Source organism: Aulonocara sp. 'chitande type north' Nkhata Bay, linkage group LG17 (genome assembly GCF_057382095.1).
Source record: "Aulonocara sp. 'chitande type north' Nkhata Bay isolate Kocher_YH1m ecotype deep benthic linkage group LG17, A_spYH_male_GT1.1, whole genome shotgun sequence".
In the NCBI taxonomy this organism is placed as follows: domain Eukaryota; kingdom Metazoa; phylum Chordata; class Actinopteri; order Cichliformes; family Cichlidae; genus Aulonocara; species Aulonocara sp. 'chitande type north' Nkhata Bay.
The window spans coordinates 18,872,090-18,894,832 of record NC_141360.1 but is presented as its reverse complement, the minus strand read 5'-3'; the positions used below and the strand labels follow the sequence as shown (position 1 = coordinate 18,894,832).

Here is a 22,743-nt window from a genome sequence, read left to right as displayed (position 1 = left end):
TTTCCTCTCTGCATGAGTCTGACCCTTTACATGTGACTTCACTTTGGAAAAACAGTTTTCACATTTTGGCAGCATAAGAAAAGGGAGCAGACTTCTGGGTGAGGGGACATGTAGTGTTTCTCCTGCTGTCAGAATTAGTCCAGGTTTCATCCCAGCTGCTGTTTGTATTTCTGAAGGACTCACGTGCTGTGTCTTCATCTCTGCTGCAAATCTGCTCTTTCCTTTTCATGTCAGCTCTTTTTTCATGTTCCCCTGCAGCTCCCTCAGGCTATTCCATGGGAAAAGAAACTTTTCCTGAGGCCCTGGGAGAAATCCAACTATTTTAGGAAAACACGTCACTGCTTTGAGCTGCAGCCCAGAAACTCTCCCTGATCCCCCCCCCCCCCCCCCCCCCCCCCCACACACACACACACAAACATGCACCCCTCCCCTGGACTTGTTGCACACGCAGTGTTTACCTTCCATGCTGTCACTGCTCTCTCATTATAATAATAATTATTGTTGTTGTTGTTGTTGTTGTTGTTGTTGTTATTGTTTCCTGTTTATTGTTGTTTCATGCACACACAGCACAGACTCGCAGGTCGTGCACAACTTGTGGATGGGGGAGCTGCTGTGGAAACGTCAGCGCGGGTTTGTGTGGAGCGGCTGCAGCGTGACATTGCAGAGCCTGTCTGTGTCTGCCCGTTCACGCCACCTGACAGAAGTGAGAGGGCGGGAGGAGGACGCATCACGGATCCACAGGTATTCGTTCGACTGCAAATTCTGAATGAAAAAGCGGATTTTTTGCCTGAAATTTGAGCGTTTTGCATGAAAAGTCTCGCGCTCTTTGTCTCCACACGTCTTCGCTGTGACTGCATGCGTGCTGTTTCAAACGTGACATCACGTCAAGGAATACACGGCAGCCCCTGTGATAACCTTGAGCCCGCGCAGGACACAACAGGTTCGTTACGCACGCAAACTCTCTCAGAATCCCGCATCTCTGCGGTGTTCCCGGAGCTCTGTGCCCCTCTCGCGTTCAGCATGTGCGCGTGTTTGTTTCCCCCTCCGTGACGGAGCGTGCACACACACACGTCAGCTCGGGGAGGGCAAAGTCTGCTTAAAATGCTGCGAGTGTGACGGCTGAATCCAGAGCACAGCGCCGCGCGGACGGACAGGTGAGCGCGGGGGGCGCAGAAGGACACGCGGCGGCTCGGCGGAGGATCAGAGAGCCCCGAGGAGCGCGCGGGGATCATGACGGTGGTGCCCGCGGAGAACCTGGACGAGACCGTAGCGCTGGCCGCGCTGTCGGCACAGGACGCGTGCGAGCCGGAGCGCGCGGACAGCCAGGACTGCTGCGAACGCGTGGTCATCAACATCTCCGGGCTGCGCTTCGAGACGCAGCTGAAGACGCTCGCGCAGTTTCCCGCCACGCTGCTGGGAGACCCGCGGAAGAGGATGCGCTTCTTCGACCCGCTGAGGAACGAGTACTTCTTCGACCGGAACCGGCCCAGCTTCGACGCCATCCTCTACTACTACCAGTCCGGGGGCCGGCTCCGGAGACCCGTCAACGTGCCGGTGGACATCTTCATGGAGGAGATCAAGTTCTACGAGCTTGGAGAGGAGGTGATCGAGAATTTTAAGGATGACGAGGGCTTCATTAAGGAGGAGGAGCGCCCGCTGCCCGAGAACGAGTTTCAGCGGCAGGTCTGGCTCCTGTTCGAGTACCCAGAGAGCTCCGGACCCGCCAGGGGCATCGCCATCGTCTCGGTCCTGGTCATTCTCATCTCCATCGTGATCTTCTGCATGGAGACGTTACCGGAGTTCCGCGAGGAGGCCAGGACGTTTGACGAGCACCTGGCAGCGAACGGAACAGTGCGCGCAAAGAAACCGAACCCTTTCACGGACCCGTTCTTCATCGTAGAGACGCTTTGCATCATCTGGTTTTCATTTGAGCTGCTGGTTAGATTCCTCGCGTGCCCCAGCAAGGCCGCCTTCTTCAAGAACATCATGAACACCATCGACATCGTGGCCATCATGCCCTACTTCATCACGCTGGGACTGGAGCTCGCGGAGCACCAAGGGAACGGCCAGCAGGCCATGTCTCTGGCCATCCTCAGGGTCATCCGCCTGGTACGGGTTTTCCGCATCTTCAAACTGTCCAGACACTCCAAAGGACTGCAGATTCTCGGGAAGACGCTGCAGGCCAGCATGCGCGAGCTCGGACTGCTTATCTTCTTCCTCTTCATCGGAGTCATCCTCTTCTCCAGCGCTGTGTACTTCGCGGAGACCGACGACCCGCACTCGGGCTTCAGCAGCATCCCGGACGCGTTCTGGTGGGCTGTGGTCTCCATGACGACAGTGGGCTACGGGGACATGTGCCCGGTCACCATTGGGGGGAAGATCGTGGGCTCTTTGTGCGCTATCGCCGGCGTGCTGACCATCGCGCTGCCGGTCCCCGTCATCGTGTCCAACTTCAACTACTTCTACCACCGGGAGACGGAGCATGAGGAGCAGTTCCAGTACACGCACGTGACCTGCGGACAGCAACAGCCGGCTTTCGGAGAATTCAGGAAGAGCGACAGCAGGTCGAGCCTGTCCAAGTCCGAGTTTCTGGGCAGCGAGGACGCGGACTCCATTAAATACACCAACTGCAGCCCGCACAAAGCCCACAGCGGCAAACTCACCGACGTCTGAGCCGCAGCATCACGCGCTCTGCTGTGACTGCACACCGGAGAGCTCCTTTTTTCTGCCATCCAAGACTCACGGAGAGGACCCACGTTTACCCCCGAAACCGTCTTCCATCACGCGCGCCACGAGCGGACAAACATAAGCTTAGAAGTGATGAAAGAGCCAGCGGCAGCACTTTATCCAGACATTTGATTATTAACGTTTATGTAGTGGAGCTGGTGACACACACACACACACACACACACACACACACACACACACACACACACACACACACACACACACACACACACACACACACACACACACACACACACACACACCTGTTAAAGCTCGGGGTGGATCAGATGATGCTTGTTGGAAAAAGCCGTTAATCTAAATTTAAAGTCCGTCCCTGACACCATGTTTGATCAGAATGTTCGTTATTACTAAAACAAACAAACAACAACAAACAGAAACAAACAATCAGGCTTCTGTGGGGAAAACTCCGAGCACGTGCTCCTTGTTATTGCCACGCAGACTGTGTGAGCGTTATGAAATCAACCTCAGTTTCTCCAATCCAACAGCACCGCTGTGTGGACGAGCCGAGGCCCTGCGTGTCTCTCTGTGGATGCAGTTTCTATAGCAACCTTCCAGACTTTTCTGTATTGTCTGCCACAGGAATGAAAACACGCGGGCTGAGACCGCATAGGCCACAAAACCACCATGTTGTGGAAAAGCCTCCATGTTGTCTGAATCCACCGCTGAACATTACCTGCACCCCACACAAAGTCATGGTTCACCTGCCATCAACACACACACACACACACGTTATTTTAGGCTTTAAAATGCTCACAAACTCCCCCAGCTTCACATGAAGACGTTAAACTCTGTATTTTAGTTTAAAAAAAAATCTAAGAATCTGAGAAGAGCCTCAAATCCTCGCCTTTAGCAGCTTATTAGAATAATATTAGCAATATTTTTGATGTTTTAGAGCTCAACCAATACTGATAAATATATATAATATACATAAAACTATTTAAGAAACAGTGACAGTATATCTGCTAACAATATTTTTGTGCTTTGGACAGCAGAAGAAAAAACACTTTACATTTGAAGCAAACATGAAAATACAGAGTGCGATTATTGTGTGGAAGCACCGTGCGGCCAAAATTCTTTTAGTTTCAAATCTAATTTTACATTTCAGTTTTTCATAAGTTGCTTGTAACATAAAAAGCTTAAACTGTGAAACCATCAGAATTATTTTAAAACATGACAAATGAAATCCACAGAGAAAGAAAACTAAAATTTAATCGAGTGAAATTCTCATAAATATAAAACTCAAAGTCAGAAAACAAACAAAAATTTAAAAGTCAAATATTCGAGTTGAAGTTTTACTCACTTTTGTCACTTGATCAACTGTTATTACATATTGGCTGCATATGGCAGCGCGAAAAGGACAAAATTAATGTCAAATTTCACATCACAACTCATTGTTCAGATGATAAGGTTGAAATATCTGGCAAACTCTCTGATTTTATGTGATTTCTGTTCCCCACCCTAAATATAAATTAAAAAATATTTTCAAAAGGAAAATTTTTTAAGCACTTTCAAATTAATATCGAAGACTTGTTGATTAAAAAACATATACATACATATATATAAACATAAGCAACTTAATATATATTAACATATATATTAAGTTGCTTAATTTCAACACATAAAATTAAAGCCAAATGAAAACAAAAAATTAACTTGCATGAATGTAAAACAGCGATTAATACATTTTTATTACATTTTAGCACTTTAATGGAAATAATGTGACCCCAGAAAAAACTGAAGCACAAAGAGTCACAATTTCATGGCTATTTCTTAAAATTTATTAAAAAATTATCAAAACTTGTGTTTCCAGTAAGGAAACTAAAATTAAAGGGGAATTTAAACCACATACACTGAGAAGCTTTTCAAAATAAAGTATTTAGATGCAGCAAGATTGTAACACCAGCTTCACATATGCAATTTAAATTATTTTGGCACCTTTTTTCTTCCATACCCTGTGATAACGGTATTAGGCTGATAGCCAATATGCTTACTGAGCAGACATGTGTCACAGGTAATTATTAAAGTCCGTGTTGGAGCCTGTGGGGTCCCAGTCGGAGATCAAGGACTCTCTGGATGTAAAAACAGCTCACCTGTACTCACCTGGACTCCAGGATGGACCATAAAATGGACCTGGAAACAAAAAAAGGAGTTTTTAAATGACCTGATGGAATAAAACAGAAAAGAAAAAAAAATATCCCAGGAGATGTTTTCACTGTGAACGTCTAATGGATTATTATCTGAGTGAAGGATGGATTCATGGACGGATGGACGATCAGACTCCAAACAAAGGTAAGAAGAAGTTCTCTCTCTCTCTCACACACACACACACACACACACACACACACACACACACACACACACACACACACACACACACACACACACACACACCTGTCTGGTATTGGCTAGGCGGCTTTGAGGTATTCCTTGGAATCAGAAACAGGGTGCATTGTCTTATTTTGGCCACCCAGTGGCAGGAGAGCAAACCAAACAGAACCACCATATGTGGCTGTAAATGCTCCCTGTGCAGCTGCTCCTCCCTGACTGGGTCTTGTGTTTGCTGCTTTATAAGGCCACAGAATCTCCTCGGAGCTGCAGAGGTGATGATGACTCTGTATGGGTTTATTTCTTTAAGCAGAACTGACACTGCAAGTAAAATTTGCTGCTAAAACAGGGAGAGATGCCAGCTACTCATAATTAATACAGTTTTCCCAGCAATTATTCTGTAAAGACAAACAGAAGGAAATCTGCACAAAGACTGCAAAAAGTCTGAAGTAAAGAAAAACTATCATTCACAGGCAACGGCACCGTGAAGTATACAGAGATAAAACACAGTGTGCTTCGGATGTTGGTCAGGCTGCTCTTTAGGTTCAGTTTACACATTACACTGACTGCCTGCAGTCTTGTTACCTCCTCGTGGCTTTGAGTCAGAGCTCAAGAAGGAAACTGATCTTTGATTTAAAAATCATGACAAACAGATTCCAAACAGCCAGAAAATCATTTAATCTGAACATGAGAGGTTTTTGGACCAATTTTGTGCTCTCCATTCTTTAAGCACCGGTTTGAGCACCGTTTGAGCACTGGCACCGTTTCAAAAGTACCGATTTGGCACCGGTATCGGATAAAACCTAAACGATACCCATCCCTAACTGAGACTGTTGTTCCAACTGGATAACAGCAGGGTTCCTGGGACAGTGTGAGTAATGGGGCACAAACAGTTGCATCTCTGCAGTTAAATGCATAATGTAAATGTTGAGTTTAATTTCTGAGAAGAATCTACAATTTAGGTTAGGTTTAGGTTTTATGAAGTGCTTTTAACTTAAAATTTGACCTTTTTCAACACTGATCTACTCTTAGGTTCATCCTTCTTCGGAGCTGTACACTGTAAAGCTGGTGTTACTCACCATCAAGTTAACATTACTATTTTTAGGAAAATAATTAGCATAATTCAAATTCAAGTAGAGCCAGCTTATCATGTTTTACAGTGACATGGGCTGATGGTTTTGTCATAATTAGTTAGTTATGGTGGATGAAATGCACAGAATGGGCGTTTTGTTGGGTGATGATGTAATGAATGTCACAGATATCTGAGCAGAGCATGTAGTGTAAAAACAAACTCCAGTGTATTCCAAGTCAGCAGATTTTTAGCTCGTCCAGTTGAAGGAGTGATGGGCTCCCAGGGATCACTCCTCTGGTCAGAATTTAATCAAACATACACACGAGGATCGGCTAAACTATAATCAAGGTCAATGTCAAGGTCAAATCAGTCTTACTATTTATTTTAATTCTCGTTTGTTTGTGCAAAACAACCAATCAATGACAAGAAAACCTTAAATGAAAATGTGCTTCACAGAAACCTGTGATGGATCTTGAGCCCAATGAGCTCCTTGGTCCTGATGTTTTGCTTGGAATAAAAGATGTTTTAAGGTCTTTTTAGAGACTTTATGACAGCAACCAGAAAATGCACTACACCCATGAAGAGGCTGATCTTAAGTTCAGTTTGCTTTAACCTTTGAACTTCAAACAGGGGATGCGTGAACCATCAAGGTTGGTGTTTAGATTCAGTTCATGTCCAACTCTTTATTACTAACTAACACTTCATAGACTCTTCTGCCTTTTTGCAACTCCCAAACAGATTTTAACAGGAAAGAGAGAGCATATTTCTCCTATACTGGCTTCTCTTCATTGGCTCCCTGTTAAATCCATCACTGAGTTTTTCTATATAAAGTCCTAAATCATCAGGCCACTCTTATCTAAACCTCCTGAGACTCTGGAGCTTCACATTGAGGCTTTCCTGCACCTTCATTCAGCTCAGCTGTGTGTTTTACATCTTCATATGAGAACATAATTAAAAAAGAAAGTATGTAACAACTTCCTGTTTAAGGATAAAGATGAGTTTTCATACTCGTCAGATCCAACTAATCCCAAATATCCAGGAGAAAATAAGAATGCCAACGTTTTTACAGCAGAAAAGTTTCAAACTACAAAATGAGGAGAGATGCAATTTATCCTGCTGCTGTCCATCTGTGTCTGTTTTGATCAATCCTGGACTTCACTTCATGGTTTGAGGTCATAAACAGGCTGCAAAGCCAAGATCACGCAGCACCTCTGTCGGCCTGCAGGTGGCAGCAACTGCTGCTCCCTGCAGTTGTTTGGACACCGCTGGACCTTCAGTGCATCCAAAACAGACTCACTTTAATCAGACCTCATTCACATTTAATAAATCTGTAATTTAATATACACAAAGGCATCGATGAGAGACCTGTGACGGCAGGAAACATTAAAACCAGTTTATATCAGCACTTTATTACATTTAAGGAGGTCCTGCTTAATGCAGATTTTCCTTGTATTTCATCATTGTAACTTGCCAGTGTCCTCTCAGATTACTGATGAGAGGTTAGTTTTATTAGCTGCCCTCTGGATCATCAGTCCTGGACTTTTTTCCATGGCTGTTCAGATCATTTCCATGTAAGTCAGGATGCTGAAATGTAGTCTCACAGAGACAAACAGCTGGTCCGATCAGTTGTTTTCAGAACCTATAAGTCGACTGAGTCCTTATGAAATGTTTTCTCAGTTTTATTTGCAGACTGGACATACTCGAGCGCTGCCTACAGTTTCTAAGACCTAACGAGCTCACAGACAGAGTACGGGGATGCTGTGATTCAGGGATGTGTCCTGTAAATAAAAGCAGCTCACAACAGGCCTTTCTTATTTAAAGCCGACCTGTTTGCAGCGTGTTGTGTGACCGGTTCACTGTTACGTAACGCAGCGTGTCACACGGAGAGCCGGAGAAATGACAGCTATAACAAGCATCGCGCTAACTAACTGCTTCTCCCTGGGGAGCGTTTTTGGTTAGATTCCCTTCTTGTGACCTCACCCCTTCCTCCTCCTCCTCCCTCTACATGTCCTCTCTGAACATATGCATGCAGCCGGTGCAGGCGGAGGTAAACAGGTTTCCCCTTGGATGACACGGACGGGGCAGAGTTACACTCTGACAGCTATTGTTAGCGTCTTTGTCAGCGCTGAGGGAATCTGTCCCGAAGCCTCGAGTGGCCTACAGCGAGCTACAACACCACCACCACCACCCAGCCCACTCCTTTTTCCACTTCACGACAGACAAACAGGCAAAAGCAGCAACACTGAGGTAAAGATGGAGGGAGGACAGCAGGAGTGAGAGGACGAGACAGAGGAGATTCGTGCTGACAGCCAAACCAGAAAAACAAAAAAACCCAGTAACGGAGATTAGCATGATTGGAAGAGGTATACAGCAGATGTTTCGGGCCTTGAATCCAGTTCATGTACAGAGCACTGCTAAAGACGTTTTCTCAGAAAAAGAGCAAAAAAAAAAAAGCCAAAAGAATTCAAATTAAAGTCACTTGTTATAGTTTTTTTTTATCATTGATTTTAAAAACATTGTTTCTATCATCAAAGGTTAGATTTAGATGAAGTGTTCATGTTGTCCTGTCTGCTTCCCCTCACCCCAGACAGTTTCGGCAGATTTCTATTTCAATTCAATTCAGTTTTATTTATCCAACACCAAATCATAACAACAACAACAACAGTTATATTGTATTGTAAGGTAGCACCTACAATAAAGATGGCCACCCCTCCGTGAGCCTCGTTCTGCTAGAAGTTTCTTCTTGTTAAAGGGAGTTTTTCCTTCCCACTGTCACCAAGCTTGTTCATAGGAGATCATCTGCTTGTTTCTCTGTAATGTTGTTGGCTTTTTAGCTTACAATATAAATGTATTCCTATTGAAATATGTCAGTTTGCATCAAGCTCACTGTCAGGTAAAAATACAGTGAACATGAACTAAGATATTTTTCACGATTATCGAATTTATTATTTGAGACCTAAGTCAGTGTGAACATGATGAGTTAAAAGTGTAACTAATGAAATCACAGCACACAGAGCACAGCCGTCCGCAACCATGTAAAGAAAAAAAGCAACAACAGCAACAATAATAATAATAGTAAAGCTGTAGCTTTACCACTGCTTTGGTTAAAAAACACGGAACTGAATCTGCTGAAAAACTATGACTCCTGCTGCTGGAAAAAAAGAAATAATATACCATGTTGTGGTCTAAACTGCTTTTTGGGCATGAATGCTGCGTTCAGAATAACCTGAGGGCTGCTGCCTGAAAAATGTGAATGACCGGAAGGCTTGAACATGTATTTTTCCACCAAGAAATAGTTAAATAAAAAAAAACATGTGAAAGAGCTTGTTTGGCTGATAAAAGAGTAGAGTGATTGATGCTGTTTTACGCAACAGCTGTAAATCAATCAAATCGGTGAAACAGAAAAAAATAGAAGCAGTAAAGAGTCCTCGATCTCCGGAGACTCTGTTTACAAAAAGGTGTCTGTCGCCCAGTGATATTTGACACGTTCATTCAGGTGGAAGGTCGGTGTTATTTAAAGGCCTTACGTCACGCACGCTTGATGGATTACCGACACGAGGCCTTAAACTATCCAGAGCTCGGCAGCTGCTGAGCTCTGGGTGCCACGGTGACACAACACAACATCCACATAACCCCACACCGATCGGATTCAACGCTGTTTGTATTCCTGCTGTCATTCAGACATCAACCTCAGCTGCCTGCAGCGCCCCCTGTAGTCCGTTTACATTTGACACAAGAGGCTCCTGAAAACTTCACCCACCAAATAAAGACGACACAAACTCACTCACTCTGTTCTGCTAATGTCCACCATATTCCGCTCAGTACAAGTGTAGCAGGTTGCTTTTTATCTTATTGATCTGTCTATTCAAGTTCTATAGCCCAGTGATCACTACACTCAGTTGTTCATTTGCACAGTGGCTTCAAAATTGTTACATTCCCCTAAAAGGGTCCAGGCGATGAGGGGGGGAAGTAACAAAAAGTGTCCGGGTCAGGAAAAGGAGACAGAGGCAAAATGGTTAAAGTTTCTATTAAAACTAACTAAAAGAGACGGACAAGCCGCTATCACCATTTAAAGGAACAAACAAAACTCAAGTGCTGGTCAATAAAGTACAAAATAAGTCAAAAAGAGAGCAGCTCACTAGATACAAGTCCCAGACACACAGCTCACTAACCACACACACACACACACACACACACACACACACACACACACACACACACACACACAGACAGACAGACAGTGAGTGAGTGAGTGAGTGAGTGAGTGAGTGAGTGAGTTCGGTCGTAATGCGAGCTGTAACCACTCGCATGGCACTCTGGCCCAGAGCTCACCTTTCCCTGGGCTTAAATGTCTTTAATTACTGACGAGAGTCAGCTGCACAAAAGGGAAAGGTGGCACCTCAGGCAGAAGAGGTAGTGGGACATGCCCACACAGGCACCTTCAGGAGGAGGCCCTGCTAGGGCCGTAGCAAAATGCATAAATAACTGCCCGCTGGCTTCAGCCTAGATGGCTGCAGTCGTGAGACCTGGGGATCTCTGAAGCTCCTGAGACTCTGATGTCTTTGATTTTTCTGATATTTCCTCAGAGTTTGTTTGTGATACTTTGAGCATGAAACACTTTAAGGAACCTCCCTCAAAAGGGCCTCAAACTCACTTTCAGCTCTGCTAAAAGCACCAGCTGACCTTTTGATATAGTAAACATATAACCTGAAGTACCACGAGAACACAGGCTTGATGACGATTAATGAAAATTGATCTTGTGTAATTTGTTTCTACTTTTAGTTGAAATCTGTCATCCATGTGGTTCTGTGATGTCTACCAGGGGAAGTACTGAGCAGTAAAAAGTGAAGTGAGCTGGAATTCAGACAGAGAACATGTGCCACAGGTCTTCAGACAGGGGTGGGACAGCTTTAAAAAGGGTACATCACCCCTTCTGGTTGGATAACGTACTATTTAAAGGCTGATGAGAATATATAAGACACATATGATCATCCTAACTGTTGTGAACAGACATGCTAGTACATGCTAAGTAATAAAAAGGCTCAGGTTTTGTTTGGGCATTTTTAATCAGTTGTGCTTCACTGTATGCTTTCCTCACACTATAAACTTTAATATGAGCAGGAGATTGGGCTCTGTGTGCGTGCGTGTGTCATCTAGGACAGGTTAGGATTATATTAGTGCCACATATGTTGCATTAGAAAGGTTCAGAGTTAATGCTGGGTGAAGTCTGAGTTAGATTTCACTGAGAAATGGGTCAGAGTCAGGTCAGAGTTGGGACAGGACTGCAGTGAGTTCAGACTCAGACCTGTTACAAACTCCTCAGCTGCAGGAATGAAAATAAAGCTTTCTGATCAGACTGAACTCGTAGCAGAGCTCTCATGGTGCAGATATCAAATGAGACTTATTTCAAACCCTTTACAAACTCAAACCCTTCCGGTGTTCCTGCTTCATGCAGCCAGCTGCTCCGAAATAACCATACAGTTGTGAATGAGGGCAGACAGGCCCCTCTTTCTCATGGATGCAGCCATGCATAATTATTCTCACCATTATGAAGATAAAGTTGTTGTAAATATGGTGGGTGCTCGTCAGTGATGGAGATGATGTGAGTTTGTGAACTTTATGAAAACTAACTAAAAATCAAAGAGTTGACACCAACAGGAAGTCAGACAGAGAGCGAGGGAGCTAACAGGCCGAGTGGCTTTAATCTGCCTCTCCAGACCAGGTGTGCCAATCAGCTGACTGCTTAGCACTGCAATGCTACATTCAAGGATACCTAGAAAAACAGAGCTTTTAGAGGCTGTGCATTACCATACTGCACACCAACTTCAAATCAAATCATTCACTGTCTGGATAACTCTGCCTATGCAGCGCAAGAGAGAAGGCAGCATTTTACACGATAACACATCACATGCAGTGATGAGACATCAGGGTCACCCCTAATTATCTGATTTGAAGGCTGATGCCTTTGAAATCATGCTAGTTTTCTTTCTGTGATATTGATTACGATTTGATTCCTCACCACTTCCTCTTCCTGGATAACAACCTATTTTTAGTGATGGCTTTGTGGAAAATGTGCAGCCATGCTTAAAGATGCCAGCTGATAATACCTTGCAGAATCTGCTGGGGTGAAGTGAAGCTCAACAAAACACAGGGAGCAGTTTCAGTGGATTCATTTATGAATTCCATGCAATCCACAGCTGGTTCAGCCACTGCTCTTCATGCTCCAGCTCACAGGCTGCTCGCTTGTCCTGGTTCCACTCATCACTTCCTGTCTGGACAAGCTTTTTCTTTTTTTAAAATTTCTCACCAGTGTCCCGGGATCAGTGTGGCCCAGGCTGCAGGTCTTTGCAATGTCCTGGGCCCCCTGGGTGTAAAATCTCAGTGGGCCACAGCCTATCACAATGCAGCGTGTTGCAGGTTTTTTATTTTTATTTGGTTATTTAAAGTTTTTCATAATCATAATGATATCATATCCTGGGGTGGAACAAATAAATCAGTCATACACACATAATGTACTGCAAAAAGCATCAGATCTAAAACTAACCTCTCATGCTTTTAGCCCTCAGTAAAACTGAACTAAACTTAATGAACTTACAAAACTGAACTTACAAAAAAAGATAACTAGATCCAATATTCAGTTCAAATCAGACTGATAAACAGATAAAGCAAAGTTTTGTCATGAACTGTGAAATGGTGACATACACAGCGGTGTCCTCTGTTAGCTCTCGTTATCTCTGGGTGAATCTTGTCTCCTGTCCTTTGAGTTTTATCCAGAGAAGAAGTCACAACCTACAGCATCAGTGTCTAACAGACAAGTTCACCTTCAGATCAAAGATCTATTGTCCTCCTTCAGCAGCAAACACAAACACCTGCATTACACTGTGTTATCCCAATAACCTGTGCTGCTCTTTGTGTTGGCAATCACTCACATGAATTTTCTGTGTTGTAGTTTGTAAAAACGTGCATTGTCAGCTGATGACCTGCAGAGCTTTCTACTCACATCAGCTTTGTAAATCAAACCCTTCAATGGTGTAAAAAACTGGCATTTTAGATGATTTTATATAAACATTTAATAAGTGCGGCTTTTGTCTGTCCGATTACTTTTTTCAAGTAACGAGTAAAGTAAGGGATTACTATTGCAAAAATGGTAATTAGATTACCGTTACTTTCCCGTAGGAACGCTGCGTTACTGCGTTACTAAAACTGTGATTTTTTGTGAGAATGTCTCATGACAGTAACGTAAGCAAGTGCGACGTTAGTGACAACAGCTGTGTGCAGATCAACAATGGATAATATATTGAGTGCGGGAGAGAATATGAGCGTGCAGCGTTTAAAGCGTGAAAGTACTGACCTTACTTTAAGTTTGATTCCATAAAAAGTGACAAATACATTAGTGTCCGCTGTGCGTGGGAAGAAAACTTCTTTTTACAGCGAAAAAAACCCCCTAAACTTCCAAGCAAACACCGAGTGCACTACGACATAATGGGAAATTCACAGAGAAACTCGCGGATTCTTCCACTGACCGCCGCGGCACACCTGCACCAGAGTAAACATCCGCCTACCCTACTCCTGCTTTACAGGTGAAAATAGAGCAAAAGGACCGCTGAGTCTTTGACTTTATTTATTTTCTGCTGTGTTTTACTTGCATCTATTTGAAAGAGTGAGTGTAAACACACACACACAAAAAAAAATTATGTGCTGGAATGTGCAGAAAATAGGTTTAAATATTAAACAAATTTCTTCCAGTCAGAGAATGTTGCATATAATTAAATTTTTGCTTGATGCATAAAGTTAAAAGATTAAAACTAATAAAACAAGTTTTAAAAAGGGACTTTTCCATTTGATTACATTTTGTATAATGTATTATGTAGAAAAAGTAGAATTGGGCTGAAAGCTCTATCGCTTTATCACCTATTCAGGTTGTAAATTGTGTTTTTAAGAAGTAACTAAGTAACTAAGTAATTAACTACTTTTGAAAATAACAATCAGTAAAGTAACGGGATTACTTTTTTGGGGAAGTAATCAGTAATTAGTTACTGATTACTTTTTTCAAGTAACTTGACCAACACTGGTTAGAATAACTGACGAAGAAAACTAAGGGATCCAGGATTGAACCCTGTGGGATGCCACATGCTTGGTGAGGATAAGTATGATGAAAAGACTCTGAATTAGGGTCACTTGTTGTTAAGGGCAGTTCAAAAGTGCAACCAAATCAATTTTATGCCCACTCCAATCTGTGCTTTGTTCTGTGACCCTGAGTGTGGTGGATCTATCACTGCAGCATTTTAACGTCTGTGACGGAGAGCAGCAGAAACCAGCGTTGGTACCCTGGATGTGTCTTCTTCAAAAAGTGTATTCTGGGTTAACTTTGAAGACTCATATCAGTATGTGGGATAAGTGACTGATCACTTAAGTGATCATGTAAGGTGTTTGGTTTTGCATTTGATTTATTTTAGTGGCATTTTTACATTGTTAACTACTTTGTGCAGCATTGACTTTTTGGAAATGTGCTATATAAATAAACTTGACCTTGATCACAGATCTATATTTCTCTTACATTTAGAGACTAGTACCATCTGCTAAAAGTGAAAAAAAGCTGGACAAACAAAGGTGACTTAAACAGAGCTAAATCTGGAGGTATTCATGGCCTGAAATGCTGAAAGCATTCATAGTATGAAGGTCAATTTTGCACGGCTTTATCGATGTGATTTTACCCTTCAAAATATTTCCAGCAGCGTGCAGTAAATGTCAAGCAAAATACACGGTGTCAGATTTGTAATTTCTCTCCTCACAATAAAGAATCTTATCCAATTAAGAAACATTTATTCACTAACTTCACCTTGTCTTTCATGCTACTGTGAATCCTGCAGTTTCATTGTTGGAGTCTTTCTAAGAACATATGTTCATATATGTTATTTTTGTGAATTTAATTTAGCTGTTTCAGACAAGTGAGTCATTTCAGGGGCATGAATGTTTAATTTAAGTGGATGTTTGAGTAATTCGAGGGTACAAATGACCAGACTGAGAGGACGGAGGAGGAACTATTCATTTAAAGGGTAAATTTCTCAAAAGCTCCCACCACCAACTCATCAGAATCTTTTAAATGTGTGTGATATCTGTAAGACCACATCTGACAGAGCGGGGCTGAACGTGAGCTCCTTTAACTCAAAGAAGGGCAAGTTCAGGACAAAGTGTTTTTTTCTTCTTGTGCCATAATCATCCTATAATGACCAGGCCAGTGGAAGACTTCTGTCAGTCAGGTTTTGGTGTAAGTGTAACTCAGTGTTTGGAGTCACCAAAGAATAAACACGAAGTGATAGCTGCTTTCTGTCCTGTCCTTGGCTGCCTCAGCATGTGACTGTTTGTGGTGATGGAGGCAGGTCTGGAGTGAGAACATGAGTCTGATCACACTTCAGCTCTGAGCCTTAAATCTGTCAGCTTCAGGTGGAAATCAATGAAATTAACAAATTCAGGCAATGCAAAAACAAACAAAGAGACTGTTTTAATATTTGCTGGGAAAACATATTTGTGGTCAGTTGTCACGTCTAAAAATCTATTTCCATACAATCTTAATTTTGACCTCATGTTTCTGTGTTCTGCTGTAATAAGGTGATAATGTATTCATATCAAACGCCTTCTTTAAAGGTACTTGCTGTAGTTGCCCTCATGCAGACAAAAACTCTCACCACCAGAGGGCAGCACTTCACCTGTGGGTGTGATGAAGTGTTTTTGGATCTTAAATGTTTCTTTGGACTTACATTTCTTGGTGGAAAACCATTTTAAATAAAACTGTGTTATGTGAACGTCGCTGGAGAGATAATCTAATCCTGCTGGATTTACCTTCAGTGTTTTTCTCTGTTTTCAGGGGAAGAACGATGAGCCTCGTCCAGCTGACAGAGTCCGACAACTGCTGCCATCACCGCTCTTCTCCATCCTCTGATGAAAGTGAAATAAAACAAATTGTGGATGAGACGCCCTCCCATCACAGGAGGACAACCTGATTTTTTTTTTTCAAAGAGCAAAGCTAAAGACTCTGAGGTACGAGGCAAATGTTACTTGAATCCTGCTTCATATATTTGCTTCTTGTCCTCTGGCTGATGGAGGCCTCCATATAATCACGAGTAGATGCTCTGTGGGGAGATGCTCCTCCTGCTGTAGAGAAAAAGACCATTTACGTCCTTTCTGTGCGTTGCATATCATATTCAAACCAAAACATATTATTGCATGCTTGGAAAGTAGAGCATGTGAAGAGAAGAGAACGCGTCCGACTGAACCCAGCACTCTGACAAACGGGAACAACAACATCAGCCGCTCATTGATATTCTGAAATGATTCTGTTCTAATGATGAACTTAGTTGCTAAATCTCTATTTTTTAAAGTATCATACTGTATATGTTTTATATGGAGAGGATTTGGTTCACTTGGTGAATTATTTTGTAGATTTTTAACATTTTTGCTAATGTGTTTGGATTTTCTTTAGTTCGTTTTTTTTGCCTTGGTACAAACAAAGCAGCTCTAGCTCCAGGGGGCAGCTCCGGTGAAGACGTCTGCTCCCTTTGAGAGGAATGTTTGTGCAGGAAACGAGGGTTCCAAAAAGAGACAGCTTAATGCATTTATCACTGAATGTTTCTGTGTGTGGGTTCCTGATCAGAATGCTGTATATCTGTTATGCCGAGAACATCTACCTCAGTGTCTGCTCATTACCAACAGAAGCTTTAACACCCGTGTCCCTGCATCAGCTCTCATTAGGCATCTAATTACTTGGTGCAACTAAACCCAAACGCTCTCCAAACTGCCATTTAAAATCTTGGAGGGAAAAAAGCAACACATTAAATAGTGTGAAATATGGAATATCTGTATGAAGCCGATCCTGACCTTGGATTTAAATATCAGAATTATGCAGTCTGCGTAAAACAGCTTAGAGCCTTGTTTTTGCACATTTTGTTAATTTATTTGTGAAGTTGGATGTGCTCGTGAGCGTATGTGACTGCTTCTGGATGTATTTAAAGGGCAATAAATGAACTGCAGGGTGGAACCAGTCTGGAACCAGAAAGGAGTCCAGTCCAGCAGGTTTTATGGGTACAGACCTGAGGCTGCAGGGTTTAAACTGGACTCTAGTTTTCCTCAGAATCAGATGCGAACATCAGCGTCTCAGTTTTGGGTAAAAACAGCAGAGAAATGAATCTCAGTTTCCATCTGAAGCTGTTTTTAGTGGCTGTTGAGCTCATTTGCTTCAGGGTGCTGATGTCTTCTTTGCTTAATCAAAGGAATTCCAAAGAAGCTGCTCAGCTGAAGGAATGGGCCATGTTCAGATGTCACTGAGTGAGCTAAACTGTGACTTTCTTAACTGCCTATATGCGAATTTCTGTGTATTGTTGCATGACGATGATTTATTCTGCTCATTTCCAGGTCTTTGTTTTTTATCATATGACTCCCCTGCAGCAGCTTTGCATGATCCACAGTTCAGAATAATCCTTCTGTGTCTCACACTGGGCCCCACAGTTCATCCTGTCTGGAACAAGCTGATTTAGCCCCTGTCTCTTTAAGACTTCCTCCCTAATTGTTCACTTCTGATTGGCCAAACTGAGGGGCAGCACGTGTGCTCTTTAAAGTTTTTTTTTTTTTTTTTTGCCCAAATCATTAAATTTATTCATGTTTATGGTGGTCCAGATGTCCATGTTCTGTCTTGTGTCTGTGACTAGGTTCTCTTTAAATCATTCTGTTTGGATGGTTTGCACTGCCGTCACTTTCTGGTCTTACAGCTGCTTCATGTGAAGCAAAAATCCTCCACCCAGTGCTCATCGCTGGAGAAGGAGCAGCTGCAAAGGCTGAAGTTTTTGAAGGGTGTGTCTACTCTGTGGGCTTGTCAGGTACAAGTTCTGACTCCACAGGTGTGTCACAGCTGATCATTTACAACTCAGCTTTTTGACTTTGGCTCATTTCTCTCTGTTTTCTGGCTCTGCGGAAGATGTGAGGTCATAATGTTTTCTGACATATTGGACTTTTGCTGGTCATGCAGCTGCGTCCACTCTGCAGTTTTGTCTCGTTGTAATTCTGCTTTGCTTAACATAAAAACAGCCGAGGGAGGTTTGTGTGTGACGGAGGCACTGATGAGCAGGGACTGGGCATTAGTTATGATGATTAATGTGTTCTGCATACTCTGCGTGCAATAATAACAGAGTGAATGCAGCCACGACTGAAGAGAAGTCAGTCTGGTCCAAGCGCCACATGTTTAACCATCATTGAGATTCACCATATCGTCCGTTGTGTTCATACTTCATCTTCAGGTTTCAGTTCAGGCTCGTCACCGAAGCTTTTGTCATGCAACAAGAAAAAAAAGCAATAGTGATTTCTCTGTTCTCGGAACTTCAGCGTGGAAGTGTTCTGATTTCTGTTTCTCTGCTTTTGTTTCTTTCCACGTATCGATGCCATTTCTTTTTTTGACAAACTTTAATTGTGATCTATTTTTGATAAAATAAATCTTTAATTCTGATCGATCTCCATGTGTTTCCCATGAATGCACATGCAGATGTGTCACTTTCTGTTGAGTGTGAGTGTGTTTGTGTGCCATCAACATCAGCAGAGGTGCTGGGGTTGGATTTAAGGTTTGTTCAGGTCATTGTTTGATTTACCTTCCTCATGCTGTGGCTCCTCATGGTCTCCTGAAGCAGCTGATGATGAAAGCATTAGTGAAAGGAAATAAAAATTCTAGAAGGAAACTGATTTGTAAAAACTGAAAACCTGATAGAGTCTTTTCTTGTTCTTATCTCCTACAGAAGTTCAGAGAAATGCCACTCAGTGTTCCTGTTGTAAAGCATGATAACTAAAATCTTAAGATCATTTTATGGACTTTATTTTTAATTAAACGCACCATCTCCTTCACATGAACCTGCAACACCAAATGCATTAAAACAAGCGCTAATTTAAATATTTTAGCAAACGTTGGATTTGTTGAATTGTCTTTCAGTCAGTTAAAAAGATTAAAGTTGATTTAAGTTTCATCCAACCTGCAGTATTTCTGTTAACGTAGCATAGACATATAAGGTAGACGTGGGTATTTGCTCATACATATGCAGCACTATAGCCCCAGTAAAGATGCCTCCTCCAGCTTTGTGTCAAGTAAAATAACTCATGTTCAGATCTGTTCTGCTGAAGGTTGCAGGTCCACAGCAAAAACTATCATTAAATAATGATCCGCTGGACCTTTTTCATTGATGTCGAGTCAAATTGAAAGTTGCGCTGTTGCTGGAGGCGCACGTTTTTCCTGGACTTCCAGTTAGACATCTTAGTAAGAGAAATTCTGTGTTTTGTTTTACTGATAAGAGCAAATTGAAAGTATCAAGAACAGCTGGCACGGCAGTGTTGTGGTTAATTCAGCGACAAAGTCCAGCGTTCAGACCCACTGGCTGTGTGGAGAACTCTCTGGTTCCTCCAAAGACATGCATGGGTTAGATATATGGAGTAACCAGAACCATTTAACCAAATTACTTAATTTTGGATTAAAGAAGACTTACATGTTTGTTTGTTTTTATTTGATTGCAATAATCTGATCCATATTTGTTGATTTGTCTGAACCTGCATCATCTCGTCTGTCTGTGGTTCAGTTTTTGGTGTCCCACTCTGTCCAGTCTCACCCCGGAACATGACGCTTGCTGGGTATCTCACACTTCCTGCTGTCTCCACAGCAGAGGTCAGAGCTGCAGAGTTACGCCTCTGTCACATAACAGTCACATAAATGGGAAATTCAGCAGATTGAAGTTGGTCTTTAGAGTGAGAGTGCACTTCTTACCCCTAACATCCACCCCGGCTGGCTGGTTCAACCCATTCTTTATTCACTCAACATAAACAGCTTCCTCCGATCCAGCTGCACGGTTATACTGCATTCAGTTTAATCTTTAAAAATAATTAAGGCAAAACTTTGCTTTGAGTTAAGAAGTCTTATCACCTTCTTCACTCTTCCCAACAATCGTTTTGTCAAATCAGCTCCAAACATGTCCTGCAAATCGTTCGAGGACTCCAGTAAAAGCTGTATCCTTTTAAAATAGTTCAGATCATTGCTGCCAGCCTGAGCAAGTCATGATTTACATGTAGGACCCTTTCTTATCCAGAGCCCTCCACCCTCATCATATCACCTCCTTTCACCTCATTAAAAGTATCCTGGAAGGAGACATCAGTGCTGGAAGGGCATGTGCCACTTCTGAAACCAAACCACAGCTTTTACCTTTATTTTTTAAACACAGCTGTTATAAATCATAAAGAATATGAACATGTGACCAGTGCAGAGCTGGTGGAAACATTAGATGTTGCTGTTAAGAGCACCACAAGCAGGAAAACCAGCATAAACATGCAGTTATTCATTACTGAGCAATAATGCATGAAAAGCACTACATCATCAGCGGGCTGTTCATATCTGTGCATAAAAATGTTCACAGTGCCTTAAATCGTTTTTGTTAAAAACCCTGTCAAATGCATCTGAGGTACCACAGAAGAAGAAAGTGTGTGTTTATTAGAGACGGTGGAGGATGTTGAAATAATGTAATGTACAGTAATGTATTGAATGTACAGTAAGCAGTCTTCCTGGTTTAAAGTGATGAAGAAGAGAGAATAATATTGTGCAGAAGCTCAGAGAGCTTCTGCTGTTCAGTGCTCTCATGTTTTAGCTGATTTTTATTATTTTTGCACATCTGTCTTAAAAACATGTTTTAGAGTACACAGTGTAATTTAGAGGAAATATAAAGTCTTAGTAAAGTATTCTTTGCATTAAAGGCAGGCTAATGTGAGCGTATTCTAACACCGTTACAGCCTCCCAGCTGCCTCTCCCTGAGCTTCTGCAGTGCTGCTTCTTGTTGTATGATACAGATGTTTTCCTGTTCCCGTGATAGTGATGCCGTTCACATGCGTGTTCAGTTTGCTGCATTACTCTGTCAACAATCCTGTGGTATTACAAAGTAATGCCTTCACTGGTATCGCTGTCTGTCTCAGCCTGTTTGTTAAGTTATGACCAAAGTTATTCCATCATCTTAAATGACTGTAGTTCCACTGTTAGCGCTATCGTTAGCATTAGAATAAAACAAATATTGAAACAAAACAAAATGAAATGCGAACACACACAAAAAGTAAATGTTAATGAAGTGAGGCTGAAAAAAGCCTGGTTTCATTCTTAGCTTTAGATTACAGAATCTCAGCACATTTGATTACACAGCACACAGCAGCCACAGCCTTTAAGAATGACACATGGTTATTCCACCTCAGTTCATCAAACTTAACAAAAACCCTTAAAGAAATACTCTTTTTAAGAAGCTTTGCTTTTCTACCATCACTTTTGAACTTAGTGATGTAGAAGCTGGTGGAGCTCACCAATCCAAATATGTAATAACTAAAATATTCTGTGAATTAAATCCCATGAAGTTTAATAGAATGAAGTTTATGTTCATGTGTCCTGAAATTCAGGATGTTACTTTGAAATATTATTTATGAATTCTGTTATTAATTCCAATAAGAAGTGTTTCACTGGAATCTGAGATGGTCAGATTTTGTATTTTTATTCTTTGTGTTTAAATAGGATAAGCTAATGTGGAATGACTGCGACACTTAATCCAACTCACACTCATTAAGTTCTGCTGTTTAAGGCTGTGACATGATTAGTTACATATCAGTAATAAAAATCAGACAGTGTCAGCAGTGTGGATTTAATGCTTTTATTTATTTTTTAATTTTTTTTTTCACAAGGCTGTGAGACTTAGAAAAAAGGAGATCCCAGCTGTGCAGCACCTGCAGTGTGTCCGTGTGCTCGGTCGTGTTTTCGCTCACTGAGCTGTGTGTTTGTGTCGAGCTGTTTTCCTGCTTCTGTCCTGCTGATACAACGGGAAAAAAATACTCGTCTGCAAAACCTCAACTTGTGTCCTGAGTGTAAAAAAAATCTCAAATAACAGATTTTATTTTTGGTAACTTGGGTATTTGTGTGTGTGTGTGTCACTGTATGAAAGTCCAACAACAGAAAAAAAGAGATATGTAATATATGTCCGGCTTGAGATCGTACATACTGTATATGCACAACAGAGTCATTCTGAATACTAGTTGTGACTAAGTTTAATGTGGCCTTTTCTTTCTCTGTATGTATTGCAATGTTGTAAATGATTTGTATATTATAACATAATGTTTATTAAAGTTAATGAGGCTTTATGTTTTTACCACCTATGTTTAATAAATAAATGAACTGTGCTGAACTGCAGAACCTGAGCCTTTATCACCCCACTCCGGTGGGGCTTCGGCCATGCTGATCATTCATATCTGTGCATAAACACATTCCTGGATCCTTAAATCATTATAGGATTCAGTTATTCTCATGATCCAGGTGAGCATCTGCTGTTTTTCTGATGCCTTCCTGTGTCTGCCTTGTGAGCGGAGCCTTGAGTCCACACCTGTTCTGCTGTGCTGCTTGAAAAAGCTCCAGCCTTGGACCCACACCTATACATAAGTACGTAAAATGCATTTATACTGAGCTTTTCAAGAACAGAAGTCACAAACAGTGTTGGTTAAGTTACTTGAAAATAGTAATTAGTTACTAATCACGGATTACTTCTCCAAGAAAGTAATGC

At 42.1% G+C, this 22,743-nt stretch overlaps 1 protein-coding gene across 1 annotated transcript; it reads left to right on the top strand.

The window, feature by feature from the left end:
* Positions 1-545: 545 nt before the first annotated feature.
* LOC147309945 (shaker-related potassium channel tsha2) lies at positions 546-22,366 on the top strand. The gene is made up of 2 exons (XM_086268086.1): positions 546-5,037; positions 16,011-22,366. Exon 1 carries the CDS (start codon positions 1,231-1,233, stop codon positions 2,671-2,673), a length of 1,443 nt encoding a protein of 480 aa, XP_086124212.1. The 5' UTR covers positions 546-1,230; the 3' UTR covers positions 2,674-5,037; positions 16,011-22,366.
* The last annotated feature ends 377 nt before the right edge of the window (positions 22,367-22,743 follow it).

Bases quoted from the DNA above. Each gene is read 5' to 3' on its own strand.
- LOC147309945 (XM_086268086.1), top strand. From the start codon at position 1,231: ATGACGGTGGTGCCCGCGGAGAACCTGGACGAGACCGTAGCGCTGGCC.